The sequence below is a fragment of the Mandrillus leucophaeus genome, unplaced genomic scaffold (genome assembly GCF_000951045.1).
Source record: "Mandrillus leucophaeus isolate KB7577 unplaced genomic scaffold, Mleu.le_1.0 Scaffold1, whole genome shotgun sequence".
Lineage (NCBI taxonomy): Eukaryota > Metazoa > Chordata > Mammalia > Primates > Cercopithecidae > Mandrillus > Mandrillus leucophaeus.
Genome location: NW_012098097.1, coordinates 15,678,506 through 15,692,963, shown reverse-complemented (window position 1 = coordinate 15,692,963; position 14,458 = coordinate 15,678,506). Strand labels below are relative to the sequence as shown.

The 14,458-nt window shown below is 57.9% G+C and overlaps 2 protein-coding genes across 3 annotated transcripts in view; one reads left to right on the top strand and one right to left on the bottom strand.

Moving 5' to 3' along the window:
- Nucleotides 1–8,661, bottom strand: part of HGS (hepatocyte growth factor-regulated tyrosine kinase substrate) — an 18,999-nt gene extending 10,338 nt beyond the window's left edge. Inside the window, exons 1-8 of the mRNA XM_011994267.1 lie at nt 8,496–8,661; nt 6,956–7,040; nt 6,252–6,327; nt 5,543–5,635; nt 3,675–3,798; nt 1,853–1,905; nt 1,345–1,413; nt 527–651 (exon numbers count right to left, since the gene is read on the bottom strand). Of these exons, the coding sequence (XP_011849657.1) occupies nt 527–651; nt 1,345–1,413; nt 1,853–1,905; nt 3,675–3,798; nt 5,543–5,635; nt 6,252–6,327; nt 6,956–7,040; nt 8,496–8,532 (662 nt within the window). The 5' untranslated portion in view covers nt 8,533–8,661. The remainder of the gene's footprint in view (nt 1–526; nt 652–1,344; nt 1,414–1,852; nt 1,906–3,674; nt 3,799–5,542; nt 5,636–6,251; nt 6,328–6,955; nt 7,041–8,495) is intronic.
- Nucleotides 8,662–8,798: 137 nt separating this feature from the next.
- ARL16 (ADP-ribosylation factor-like 16) overlaps nt 8,799–14,458 on the top strand; it is a 12,023-nt gene continuing 6,363 nt past the window's right edge. The window contains exons 1-5 of one of the 2 annotated variants that reach the window (XR_001007612.1): nt 8,799–8,904; nt 9,002–9,060; nt 9,479–9,592; nt 10,418–10,533; nt 10,682–11,112. Coding sequence is in view for 1 of the 2 variants with exons in the window: in XM_011994365.1 (XP_011849755.1) it covers nt 8,844–8,904; nt 9,002–9,060; nt 9,479–9,592; nt 10,418–10,533; nt 10,682–10,853 (522 nt within the window). In the remaining variant the exon portion in view is untranslated. Of the gene's footprint in view, nt 8,905–9,001; nt 9,061–9,478; nt 9,593–10,417; nt 10,534–10,681; nt 11,377–14,458 lie in introns of those variants that run through there. The other variant, XM_011994365.1, reaches the window with a different exon arrangement.

Genomic DNA, 14,458 nt, shown 5'->3' with positions numbered 1-14,458 from the left:
GGAGGCGGAGCTTGCAGTGAGCCCAGATTGCGCCACTGCACTCCAGCCTGGGTGACAGAGCGAGACTCCGTCTCAAAAAAAAAACAAAAAAACAAAAAAACAAAAAACCTGTGTGAACACGCGCACACGCAGGAGAGGGGAGGCAGAGCAAACTCTGCGGCAAAACACCGACTGCTGAGACACCGGCCACGGCCCCAGTTTCTCTGTGCTACTCTTGCAACTTTTCTGTAAGTTTTATTCCAAACGTTGAAATGCAAACGAATCCAAACCCGAACCCAAGCAACAGGTCTGTCGGGGCAGCCTTGGTCCCTGGAGCCGCAGCGCCCAGTCTCGCACACCCACCTGCCCTAGTGTGGGGCAGGATCCGAGGGCATGCGGCCGCCCTGGGTTTCCCTTGACCTTCCAGCTGCTGTGCTGTGAGAGCCCTCTGGGGTCTGCAGGCCTCAGGCACCATGGCCAAGAGGGACAGAAAGGCCAGCCTGGAGATCCTGCCCTGCCTGCAGCCCAAGCGGGGGCGGGGACTCACCTGTTCAGCTGCTCGTAGCAGGGCTCACACACGCGCACCTCTTTCTCGATGCCGAACTTGGGGATGGTGGAGTACTTGGAGGAACACTTTCCACAGAAGATCTGGCCACACGCCCGGCAGTGGTGCTGCAAGACGGGGGGCTGGTCACAGGCACTGGGGACCCTGATGTGCCACCCGGCCCAGAACCGCTCCGTACAACGCTGAAGCTGAGCCTCACAGGTGGGGGAAGGCAGGGGACAAGCAGAACAATGCCTGGGAGGACACTAAGGCCAAGGAACCTGGACATGCTCCCAGGAATCTCAACACCAGCCACCGTTTTGGGGAAATATAAGTTAAAAAGAAAAACAAAAACAAAATATATATCAATTATGCTGACAAAACAAGAGCTTTTGTGAGTGCAGTGGGTGCTGGAAGCTGCTGACACCCCAAACCCCAAGCATTCCCGCATGCCATCCTGGAGGGGGCTTTGGTGTGAAGATGGCTCGAGGGGTCAGAATCCAGATGGGCTACGCCACACAGAGAAGGGGACCATATGGCCCTGGCAAGCAGGAGAGTGACTGTGGCAAGGCCTGTAGTCCTTGTTTTAAGACATTATAATTCCAGAGTGAGGCTGGGCCCGGCCCAGGCAGCGGCATCAGGCCCTCATGTGGGCCTCACTGTCCCCTCCTGACGCCCCACTGCCACCCATGCGAGCTGCACTCACCTCCTGAACCACCCACCAGGAAGGAAAGGCCCAGCCGGGACGGTGGCCTTGCACACGGCAGGGGACCTGGTGTCTGGCCGGGGCTGTAGACAGAGCCCCCCAGGTGGGAACTCACCTTACGGGTCATCACCCCGAACTGCACCCTGCAGCGGTGGCATTCCTCAGCGTCCACCCAGTCCGGAGCCTGAGGAGGGGAGGCAGTCAGGACCACACGCTCCCCTCCCCACCAGCTCCAGAGGCACAGAGTCCCCTGCCCCAAAGAAGGGAACGGACCCAGAGAGGATCCTAGCACGAGCGAGAGCAATGCCCCAGGCCACCCTTCCCGGAGGCGTGGCCTGGGGTGAAGCTGCTGAGGCCTGAGGAAGGGACTTCCTCATCAAAGGTGCTTGTTTTTCTTTCCTGAGCCCCCCAGCCACTCTAAAGGCCCTCGAGCCAAGTCTCCACCTCGCCCTCCAGAGACGGCTGCTACGCCTCGGCCCAGGACACACAGGCATCCTCAGCTCCTAGACAGACGGGAGCTCAGCCACCAACCCGGGTCCAAGCAAGCCGGACTCCCAACGCTCCCCAATTCACACTTCCTGAGCAGCCCAACTCCAGGACCTCCGGCGGCCGCCCACACTCACTCTCTCGGCAGCAAACATGGCATCGCTCTCTTTGAATTCCGGGAAGACGTGTCCTAGAGAGAGGAGGCATAGTCACCGTCCGCACCTGCCTGGCCTGCAAGACCTCCCGAAGCCCCTTCCTCACTCCTGGCAGCTGTGACATAGCAGTGACTGTGCACCCAAGTGAGGGCGTCTGGGGGCACCGAGACAGCCTCCTGCCCGCAAGGCTGGTGTCTCCACGGAGCCTCCGTCCTTGCTGTGGCGGCACACGAGAGCCAGGCCCTGCTGCCCCGTCCTGAGACACCGCTCCCACCCCATCAGGGCATCAGACCCCTGCGCGGCCCCGCCTGCTGAGTGGCTCCCTTACCCTCTGCTCTCTGGCCAGGGCTCCCACTGTTCCTGAGGACAAGGCCTCGAGCTATTCTTCTTTTTCTGAGACAAAGTCTCGCTCTGTCGCCCAGGCTGGAGAGCAGTGGCGCGATCTCGGCTCACTGCAAGTTCCGCTTCCTGGGTTCAAGAAATTCTCCTGTCAAGAATGGTGTGAACCCGGGAGGCGGAGCTTGCAGTGAGCCAAGATCATGCCACTGCACTCCAGCCTGGGTGACAGAGCGAGACTCCGTCTCGGAAAAAAAAAAAAAGAAATTCTCCTGCCTCAGCCTCCTGAGTAGCTGGGACTACAGGTGCCCACCACCACGCCTGGTTAATTTTTGTATTTTTAGTAGAGACGGCGTTTCACCATGTTGGCCAGGCTGGTCTCGATCTCCTGACCTCAAGTGATCCGCCCGCCTCTGCCTCCCAAAGTTCTGGGATTACAGGCGTGAACCACCACGCCCGACCGGCCTCGAGCTATTCTTGAGACACAAGACCCCAGAGAAAATCCAGGAAAGCTCCCACCCCAGGAAGAAGACGTGAGCACAGACCACCAGCGTCCACTACCCCAAAGTTGAGAGCCCAAGACAGCTCGTGCAGCGCCCCCTGCGTTGTCCACACTGGTCCTGCCCACCCTGCAGCCACAGGGCAAGTGTCCAACTCCTGCAAAGGGGACACACCAGCCCTGGAGCCCGCCCCATTCCCCACACTCCCGGCCTCGTCTTCAGCAGAGCTCAGGGCCACACAGGGCCGGCACGGATGGGAGCAGCCATGCCCACCTCTCTCTCACTGAGCGGGCCCCGAGCACCAGCCAAGACCTCCAAATGCATCCTGAAACCCCCACCTCTCTCTGCACAATCCCTGGTTCTCCGCGGCCACAACAGCCCCGAGGGACCCCCGAGAAACACACCTTGGCCGCCACAGCTGAGACAAAATCACCAGAGGCCTCCTGCTGCGCCGAGAGCAACGCTGAGCTCCAGCCCACAGCCCGGAGCCCGTCGCTGTGCAGGCCCGGCCGCGCTCTCCTCCGGGCACCTGGCCACCTTTCTGCCCCGGGGCCTCAACCCTGAGTGTCCGCCCACGCGTGCTGTCTGCCCGCTCATGCCAGCTCTGACTTCTGTTCCAGTCTCGACACTCGGGACAGCTCTTCCAGAGGCCTTCCGTGACAGCACAGCCAACCCGGCCCCAGGAGTCCTGCCCCTCTGAAACAGACTGTCCGCTGCCTTTCCACCTGCGTGCTGTCTAACATCACTGCCTGCCTCTGCCCGTGGGTCATAGGTCCAGAAAGGCAGGAGCCGGTCTGAGCCCGCCCTCACACACACGGTCTTTCTTCCCTGGCTCCAGACCACAGCCCTCCTCCCTCCCACCACGGGGAGCAGCCCATCTTCCCAGGCTCCTCGCCACTGCGCCCGTTGGGCCTGACTGTCCAACAGTTCCAAGCCTTGGCCTGGTCCCAACCTCGGTCCTGACTCACCCTCCACCTTCATGATCTGGTAGGTGTCCTGGACCACCTTGTACTTAGGCTCATTCCGGAAGGCATGCGCCCAGGCCTGGATCAGGTACAGGATCTTGTTACGGACGTTTACCTCCACTTGTCTCTGCAGGCAGGGAAGAGGGGGTGAGGGTCGCAGGAGACTCCAGGCGCCAGAGGCCTCGGTCTGAGGAAGCAGCTGGCAGACCTCAGCCTCTGAGGAGACGGGGCTGACACAGAGGCCAGGGAGGGCCCCCCGAGCGGGGCGTGGGGGCCATGCACCAACCTGTTCCCAGACCCTGACTTCAAACCTCATGCCTGCTTCTACTTGCTCAAGACTACGGCTCTTCTCTAACCACTGCCAAAAACCAGGAGGCTCACTGGAGTCAAACAATACCGCGTCTCTGTGCTCCTGACCATCTGTCTCTCCCTTTCCCCGCGGGACCCGCCCAGCCCAGGATCCCCGGTTCCCGTCAGGCTCCAACAGGCAGGGCCCAGCAGGCCTGATGGTGGCAGCATGGTGCTGGGGCTGAGAACACAGGGGCACTGCAGGACTCCGGCTATGCCCCTCCTTCCAGTCACAGCCGGGGAGACGCCAGGGGGCAACTGCTCCAGAAAAGCCCCCAAGTTCAGAGCGGGCTCCGAGCCCCCTGCAGCCACCCTTCCCCCAGGTCAAAGCGCACCGTGGCCTTGCACCTAAGGCCCTCTCAAGGACGCCGTCCCAGTGTGACGTGCAGAATAGCGTGCGATCAGAGGCTTCTTCAAGGAAGCTCTGGGGCACCTGCACCGCGGCCTGAGCTCCTTTCCAGAACCTCTCGGCATCCTCAGTGGCGCCCTCCCTCCACAGCTCTGCCCCACCCCATAGAGAGGTGAACCAGCTCAGGATCTGCAGCCTGACTGAAGGAGCTCGGGGGCACCAGGGTCAGGCAGGGCCGGACTCTGGCACCTTCTGCCTCTCAGCCAGGACAGGACGGGACAGGAAGCCAGCCAAGGTGGCCAGTGAGGGCTTTGGGAGGCCTGGCTGTTCACTGGGATCCCCGGGCAGGTTCTCAGCTGTGTGGGTCCAGGGAGTCCCCTATGAGACACAGGCCCGGCCCACAGGTCGGGACAGAGGGGGATCAGCCTGACCACACGGGACACCCTTTCTCCCTGACACCGGCGGCAGCACCCCCGCTGCATCACAGTCCACATCACAATCACCACACGGGACACCCTTTCTCCCTGACACCGGCGGCAGCACCCCCGCTGCATCACAGTCCACATCACAATCACCACACGGGACACCCTTTCTCCCTGACACCGGCGGCAGCACCCCCGCTGCATCACAGTCCACATCACAATCCCTGCAAGTGTCCCCGGCACAATCTCCTGGGGATCTGGAGGGCTTTTCCTCCTCCGCCCAGGAAAGCATGAAGCCCCCACTCTCCAAAACAGCTCCTACCCCCGCCAGACACATCCGATCTTACAAGCCGCCACTCAGAGCCCTCCCAGGCTGGCCTGTGGGATGTGGCCAGCCTGCCCTCCAGACCACAGCCACTCACACAGGATAGCCAGCGACTGCCCTGCCCACCCAGCAGCATCTACTCACCTTCCTGAGGACAGCAGGTGCCCCAGCCCTGCCTCCCGGAAGCTTCCCCCAGGCCCCAGGGTTGCTGTCACCTCGGTGCTCCAGACACAGCACCCCAGGCCGGCTCCTGCTAAACCCTGGCCTCCCAGTTGTGAGTGCGAGCTTGTGCAGTGCAGGGACCACCGATCCGCACCTGCACATTTTCCGCCACACCTGGTGCTGTTCTGTCATCGGTGCCCGGTAACACCCGGAGAAGCAAAGGTGCCAGCCTGGGTGATCACCCACTTGCCCCCATCTCACCCACCTTCAGCAGGTCCTTCAGCTCCTCCATGGTCTGCTTGTTGGCCACCTCGTCATGAACTGTCTGGCCACAGTTCTTCACCACAGACTCCATGACCTGCAGATGCCCAGGAAGGGAAGGGTGGGGCCAGTGATCAGGGCAGGGGCCCCTCGTCCTCCTCGACGGACCCACCTCCCTGTGGGACAGCAGAGCCCTTCAACAGGCCCATCAGGCCACTCGGCCGGTGGGGAACCTGGTGGGACAGCAGAGCCCTTCAACAGGCCCATCAGGCCACTAGGCCGGTGGGGAACCTGGTGGGACAGCAGAGCCCTTCAACAGGCCCGAGAGGCCACTGGGCCGGTGGGGAACCCCAAGCAGCAGCATCTGAGACTCAGTGGCCTGCACGGCACCGCTCCCTGTGATGCAAGTCTCACTGCCAAGCACAGCGACAAGATCCGCCTTCTGGTGTTTAGTGTTTACTCACGCAGGACCGGCTGAAAAAGTGGTGCTCACTCCCTCCCCCATCTCCCATCTGTCCCTCAGCGTGACCCCTCCTAGGTGGCACTGTTCACACAGGCACTCAAGGATGAGTGGTAACTCTCCTGCTTGATGTATGCCCAGGGAGGTGGGCAAGGCCACAGGACAAACTCTTCTCATGCTGTCCTGACTAGTGGGGGGTCAGGGGTGAGGGGTGGGGACCCTGGGGGCCACTGAGGCAAGGCAGTCTACTTACCTCCAGGGCATACAAGGCCACGTGTGGGTTCTTGTCATTGACTTTCTTCTTGATGGAATTCACAGCATATTTTGCTCTGAAAGGGAAATGATGTTGGTAAAAGCAGAGAGAAAGGGGAAAAAAATAGTCTCAGCAACCAAGATGAGAAAAGTTCATCTGCTGTCAGGTGCAGCGGCTCACGCCTGTAATCCCAGTGCTTTGGGAGGCCAAGGCAGCAGGACTGCTTGAGCCTAAGAGTCTGAGACCAGCCTGTGCATTATGGCAAAAACCCATCTCTACCAAAATACAAAAAATTAGCCAGGCGTGATGGTGAACGCCTGTAGTCCCATCTACTCGGGAGGCTGAGGTGGGAGGATCGCTTGAGCTTGGGAGACAGGGGCTGCAGTGAGCTGAGATCATGCCACTGCACTTCAGCCTGGATGACAAAGCAAGGCCCTGTCTCAAAAAAAAAAAAAGTCTGTCTACCGTCTTAAGTCTGAGAACCCCGAAGCAAATACAAACATAACCAGGTCATCTGCAAGCTGTGCAGAGAAAACCCCTTAATTGTCCAAGATGTCAAAAAATCCTAGCACGTAGACCATGCAGTTCTCTACAAAACAACCTAACATGGTCAGCTACGTTGTGGAGAATCAACGGGAACCAAGCAAGCCCAGCTTAGTGCACGGCCGCTCCCCTGCTTCACGACACAGGCCCCGCGAACTCACTGCGTGTCCCCTTGGCGGATCAGGTCGCAGATCTGCAGAATGGACTCCCAATCCGTCTCTAGCAGGAGCTGGCTGGTCGCCTTGTCTGAGTGAGAAAATGCCATGAGAGGGGGGGTCATCCTGCTGGACTCCCTACTTCCCCTTTAGACATTTGGACCACATGAAAAACCACGAGAGAATCCTCCTGAGCACGCTGATGGGAAGGGAAGTGCCATCGCTCTCGAGGAAACAGCAAACAGCGTGAGAACAGCACACCAGGTGCTGGTCCAAGCCCTCCCACAACCTGTGAGCGAGGTAAAGACACTCAGCAGAGAGGCGAGGGCACCGCCGTGAGTCACACAGCTCACCAGAGACAGAGACTGATTCACTCTTAAACATCAGGCTCAGCTGCTTCTCAACAAAGAACTCTATCACCCGTCCCTTGGAGTCGCCATTTGCCCAGATGCTCCCCATTTCAATGGGATCTTAGCTTGGGCAAGAGCTAGAGAAGCCTGCAGTGTAGACTCCAGGCCCCTCGCTCCAAGTGCTTTGGGAATAAGGGCAGAACGGCGCTCCAAGGAAGACTAGCCAGCTAATATCTGTCATCATACCACGTCACTGCTGTCTCCAACAACTGGTCCCTCTGAGGAGCAGCTCCAGCTCTGCCCACACCGCCTTCCCCGGATACAGAAACGATCTAACAAACCAAGCCACGTCCACTTTCTATACTGATTCAGTAGTTAACCTCTGGATTTATCCCTGAAGCACTGAACTACCTGTGTGGCTGAGATACTCAGTCTGCTTGCAGGTTCCCTGGGCAAGGAAGGTGTCTCATTTGAAGTCTCCTTGAAAACCATACTTAAAAAAAGGCAGGCTTGGGGCAGCCCATCCGAGCACCCAAGCGCCTACCCTGAAACACAAGACTCATTTTCCCTACAGGGCACGTGCACATCAACATTCCTTTTCCCTCCCAAAACGTGTCAACTCCAGGAGGCTCAGATAGGATTAGCTTTCACCTCCAAAAACGTGAGAAAACGCCTTCCTAAACCATTAGGCGCTTCCCGAAGCCAGTGTGGGAACAAAAGGTGGGTCTGGGACTTGTAGGCCCCAAGAGAGCTCGAAGGTCCCAGAGAGGACACTGCTGGCTCTACCATTCGAGACCCAATGTTTTGGGTCAGAAGCCCAAGTGCGAGCCTAACATCCGACTGAGTCACCCACTTTCACGACTCAGGCCTTGTGGCCCACTCGGCCGGGTGCTCGTCGGTCAAGGGGAAATCGGCCAAATGTTCGGGCCCGCAAAGGAGCGAGAACGCCGAGCGCCCCCGGCGCCCTGCGCGGACCCTCACAGAGCCCAGGTTTGCCAACGCCCGACGGACGCAGACCCCACGGTTGCGCCGAGGGTCCACGATCGGCCTCTCCGCGCCCAGGAGGACAGTGGGCCGGGGACAGGCGGGTAGGGCGGCCGGTCCGCGCCCCTCGGGCCCTCGGGGCCGCGCTGACTCAGCGCCGGGCGGGGGCTACGGGCTGACAATGGTCGGGCCGTCGGGTGGGGATGCGTTACCTAGAAGACGCTCGAAGGTGCCGCTACCTCGCCCCATGGCGACCTCCAGCACAGACCCGTCGCCGCGGGCGCTCCCCTGATCCCAGCTGGCGCGCCCCCCGACTTCCGCTTCCGCCTTTTCCCTCCAGTGCGCGCACGCGCACGTCACCGCGCCGTTCCTAGAGCCGCGAGGAGGCGGAGTCTTCCGCTCTCCCGCTAACGCTGCCCGCTAATTGGGTTCACCCTTGGAACCTGATCCCTAAGAACCAATGAGTAGTCCGGGGGTGAGAACTATCCAATGAGAGTGGGCGGTGGGCGGGCCTAGCTCCGCGGGCCGAGCTACGGGTGCCGGGTGGAGCGAAGCACGGAATGTGTCTCCTGCTGGGGGCCACGGGCGTCGGGAAGACGCTGCTGGTGAAACGGCTGCAGGATATCCTTCCGCGCGGGGACGGGACCGGGGTGCGGGGGTCACCGGACGGGGGCGGGTACTCACCCCTTAACTGCTCGGATCCTTGACCGCTCTGTACAGGTGAGCTCCCGGGATGGGAAGGGCGACCTGGGGGAGCCGCCCCCAACACGGCCCACGGTAGGTGTCCGCTCCCGCGGGTGGAGTTGCGTGGGGTCCGCTCTGCGCTTGATGAAGAGCTCCGGGCTCCTCTAAGTGCACGCCGAGGCGCAGCGGGTCAGGTCTTGACTTAAGGCCAGCCTTCGGGAGCATGGGGGAGGCCTGAGCTGAGGATACCTGGCGCGGGATGCGGGGGCCTGCCGCCCTCCACGGGCACTTCCTCTCCCCTCGCAACGGGTTCCTGTGGCTGGTCACCCCCACAGCGAATGCAACTACTGATGGGCGTCGGTCCCTGCTCGCCGTTACTGCTTTAGGGACTGAGCCCTTGGAGAATGGGTCTGCGGGGTTCAGGCCACTGCGTTAGGTGTGGGCACGGTGCTCTTCAGGACTTCACAACGGTACAGCGCTTGTATTGTCTGCATCGTGGTTTTTCCTATAGGTGGGCACCAATCTTACTGACATCGTGGCACAGAGAAAGATCACCATCCGGGAGCTGGGGGGGTGCATGGGCCCCATCTGGTCCAGTTACTATGGAAACTGCCGTTCTCTCCTGGTAGGTCGTAATCCTATATGGGCTTTCTTTAGGGACCTGTGTCTACATTTCTGATGTCCAGTCCCCAACCTTGCTGTGTGTAGAACGGGGTTTGGGTTATTTAGTGACTATACTGGTCATGGAAACAGGTCCTACGGTAGTGTTGTTTCCTGCTGGGCACCACGTCTGGTTTCTGGTGCTTGCGCTCCCGGGCCCGGGTAGGAGTTCGCAGAGGCCTTGCTGAGGGCAGGGCTGCTCCTCCGCAGAGAACAGACTTAACCCTCTGTGTCGCTCCCTGGTACGTCTGTGTTTATGTTGGAGTTATAGGTGCCTCTGGTTGGTCCCAATTTAACAAGGCCTGTGCCCCAGATTCCAGTATGGAGAACTGATGGCCACATGAGGACAGACGAGTGTCACCAGATCATCCTCATAAAACTCGATTCCCTCTGCTTCTGCCTGTTCCCAAAGCTTTGTTTAAAGCTGTTTTGGGCTGGGCGCAGTGGCTTACTCCTATAATCCCAGCACTTTGGGAGGCCGAGGTGGGCGGATCACGAGGTCAGGAGATGGAGACCATCCTGGCTAATACAGTGAAACCCCGTCTCTACTAAAAGTACAAAAAATTAGCCGGGCGTGGTGGCGGGTGTCTGTAGTCCCAGCTACTCGGGAGGCTGAGGCAGGAGAATCACTTGAACACAGGAGGCGGAGGTTTCAGTGAGCCGAGATGGTGCTCCGTCTCATAAAACAAACAAACAAATGCAGTTTTGCTCTCCCAGTGCCAGGTCTGTGAGGCCCAGGGGAGGAAGTCTGGCAGCAGGGCATTGCTGCCATCTGTTTCTTTTTCCCCAGTTCATGATGGACGCCTCTGACCCCACCCAGCTCTCCGCATCCTGTGTGCAGCTCTTAGGTCTCCTTTCTTCAGAACAGCTCGCAGAAGCATCGGTGCTGATACTCTTCAATAAAATGTACGCGTCCCTGAGCTGAGAGGCAGCAGGGCAGGGGCTCCCGGGGACTACAGCCAGGAGCATGGCTGGGTAGGGAGGTGGTGCAGCTGGGGGTCCGGGGCAGGTGTGTGGCAGCCACTACTCTGATGGGCCACTTCTTTCACTCCAGCGACCTACCCTGTTACATGGCCATGGAGGAGATGAAGTCATTAATCAGGCTTCCAGACATCATTGCTTGTGCCAAGCAGAACATCACCACGGCAGAAATCAGCGCCCGTGAAGGCACTGGCTTGGCAGAGGTGCTGGCCTGGCTCCAGGCCACCCACAGAGCCAACGGTTGACTGCACGGCAGAGGCGCGGCTGATCTGCCCTGGGGAGAGGTGGCAGCGGGCAGTATGGCTTCGCTGCCAATAGTTTCTTCTCACGGGCAGAATAACCCGAAGTAACTCTACATGATGGGGCTCTGTGCTGAGATGCAATGATGGGCAAACTGAGGCATGCGGAGATGGAAGTTGACATCTGGCCTCTGAAAAAACTGTCTCCAGGGGCCAGGCATAGTGGCTCATGCCTGTAATCCCAGCACTTTGGTAGGCCAAGGCGGCTGATCATCTGAAGTTAGGAGTTCGAGACCAGCCTGACCAACATGGAGAAACCGTCTCTACTAAAAATACAAGATTAGCCGGGTATGGTGGCGCATGCCTGTAATCCCACCTACTTGGGAGGCTGAGGCAGGAGAATCCCTTGAACCCGGGAGGCGGAGGTTGCAGTGAGCCGAGATCACGCTATTGCACTCCAGTCTGGGCAACAAGATGAAACTCCGTCTTAAATAAGAAATAAAAATATAAAAACCTGTCCCCAGACTGGGTGAGCAGGGCCTGCACGTGGCCACGTGTTCTGTGTCCTGGAGTGGTGCTATTGGGGTTGGCTGCCCTCCTTCCTAGAGACTTGCTGGACCGCCCCCGAGGCGTATGGAATGCACAGTGCCACTGAGACCTGGCCTCTTGCTGTAGCACAAGCTTCAACCTGCTGAGCCACTGGCACCCTGACCCCACGTCCATCACAGACGGCATGAGGCCAGTGAACTGAGTGTGGTCGTAAGAGCCAGGCCTCAAGTTAGAAATGAGCTTGTGGCCGGGCGAGGTGGCTCACGCCTGTAATCCCAGCACTTTGGGAGGCCGAGGCAGGCAGATCACGAGGTCCGGGGTTCGAGACCAGCCTGGCCAACATGGTGAAACTCTGTCTCTACTAAAGATACAAAAAATTAGCTGGGCATGGTGGCTTTTGCCTGTAATCTCAGCTACTCAGGAGGCTGAGGCAGGAGAATCGCTTAAACCTAGGAGGCAGAGGTTGCAGTGAGCCTAGATCGCGCCACTGCGCTCCAGCCTGGCTGACGAGCGAAACAGTCTCGGAAAAAAAAAAAAAAAATGAACCAAGAGCCAGCATTCTCACTTGTTCAGTAAACAGGTATTGCCCTGAAATGCCCACAGGTGTGCCAGGAGGGGCTCAGATGAAGCACAGAAAGTGGCCATGCCACCTGCGGTTCCGCAGCGGCCTGCCTTGACTTTGGTTCTCAGCTGTGGCCGCATGTGGGAGTGTTGATTTGACGGGTCAGTGTCCTGCGGCTGCTGAAACAACAGAAATTTGCTCTCGTGGTTCCGGAGGCTTTCACCAGGGTGGTTTCCTTCCAGAGGCTCCGAGGGAGCATCTGTGCCTTGTCTGTGTAGCGGCTGCAGTGCTCCTCGGCATGCCTGGGCTGTGGCCTGCAGAGCCTGTTTTCGCCCCCATCTTCACGCAGCTTCTCTCCTGTGCCTCTGTGTTCTCTCCTCTTACAAGGACATCTGTCATTGGAAATCCAGGATGATTCCTCATTATATCTGTAAATGCTCTTCCAAACAAGGTCACCCTTGCTTGTTCCAGGGGTTATAACTTGGACATACCTTTTGGGGACCATCATTTGACTACAACGATTGAATAAGAAACCCTATAGTCCTGAGAATACGTGGAAATTTTCTACAAATGTTTTTGCAGCTGGAAGCCTAGGCTCCTTCGATCATGGAAGGAGCTTCGCACCCACCACCCTCCTCCATGTCACAAACCTGCTGTACTTTGCTTGTGGGGAAAGGGGTCTTTATTCCCATGGAGGGCTGTGTGCGATGCCTGGGAAAAGCTCAGCACGGCGTGCTTCAGGGTGGCTCAGGCTCCAGTCTCTGCTTTCCAGTGTGTCATGGGCTCTCAACTGTACACAGACTGTGCCCTGTTGGATGCCACCTTTTTTTTTTGGAGATGAGTATCGCCCAGGTTGGAGTGCAGTGGTGCAATCTCGGTGGCTCACTGTAACCTCTGCCTCCCAGGTTCAAGCAATTCTCCTGCCTCAGCCTCCTGAGTAGCTGGGATTACAGGCACCCGCCACCACGCCCAGCTAATTTTTGTATTTTTAGTAGAGATGAGGTTTCACCATCTTGGCCAGGCTGGTCTTGAACTCCTGACCTTGTGATCACCCGCCTCGGCCTCCCAAAGTGCTGAGATTACAGGCATGAGCCACTGTGCCTGGCCTTCATGCCACCTTCTTAGACACCACGTGAATCTCCATGCACTGCTCCCCCTGCCCCTTACCACCACCAAGCAGCTACTGGACACCTGAGGTATCTGTCCTGTTAGTACTGTGGGGTGGAAAGATATACCTTTTATCACCCATAAGGGTGACAGCCAACACTTCTAACAAAATACAGGTGAGCAAGAGAAAAGCATTAACAAATTTACTTAATTATTTGAGATAAGCTCTCACTCTGTCTCCGAGACTAGAGCACAGTGGTGGGATCACAGCTCACTACAGCCTCAAACTCCCAAGCTCGGTCAGTCCTCCCACCTCAGCCTCCTGGATAGCTGGGATTACAGGCTAATTTTTTGTATTTTTGGTAGAGACGGGGTCTTGCTGTGTTGCCCAGGCTGGTCTTGAGCTTCTGGCCTCAAGTGATCCTTCTGCCTCAGCCTCCCAAAATGCTGGGATTACAGGCATGAGCCACCATGCCTGACCTAAAAGCATAACAAATGCATTAGTTTGACATGACAGCCGGGCACAGTGGCTCACACCTGTAATCCTTGTTAGGCAGCCAAGGTGGGCAGATAGCTTGAGGCCAGAAGATTGAGAGAGACCAGCCTGAGCAACATGGTGAAACCCCTTCTTGACTAAAAATACAGAAATTAACCCAGCGTGTTGGCGCCTGCCTGTAATCCCAGCTACTTGGGAGGCTGAGGCAGGAAAATCGCTTCAGCCCAGACGGTGGAGGTTGCAGTGAGCTAAGATCACGCCACTGCACTCCAGCCTGGGTGACAGATTGAGGCTCCATCTAAAAAAAATAAGTAAATAAAGTTTTACATGACACAGGAGCCTTCATCTATAAAGACCCAGGAAAACCTTTATTTATTTTTGAGATCGAGGCTCTCTCTGTCATCCAGGCTGGAGTGTAGTGGCACAATCTTTGCTCACTGTAACCTCCGCCTCCCAGGTTCAAGCGATTCTCCTGCCTCAGCCTCCCAAGTAGCTGGGATTACACGTGTGTGCCACTACGCCGGGCTAATTTTAGTATTTTTAGTAGAGACAGGGTTTCACATGTTGGCCAGGCTGGTCACGAACCCTTGACCTCAAGTGATCCGCCCGCCTGGGCCTCCCAAAGTGCTGAGATTATAGGCGTGAGCCACTGTGCCTGGCATGAAAATCTTTATTTTTATATTTAGGTTTGACGAATGAGCAGGCATGCAGAAATGTGATTGGACACACAGGATCTGGCCTAACATCCGTTTAACTGGGGAAACCCAGCAAGGCCGCACTGTACAATTCCCCTTCCCCTGGGGATGAGGCAGGACCCCTCGGGAATGAGGATCTTCCAGGGAGAACGGAGAGCGACCTTGCTAGGTTTTTTGTGTTTTTTTTTGTTTTTGAGATGGA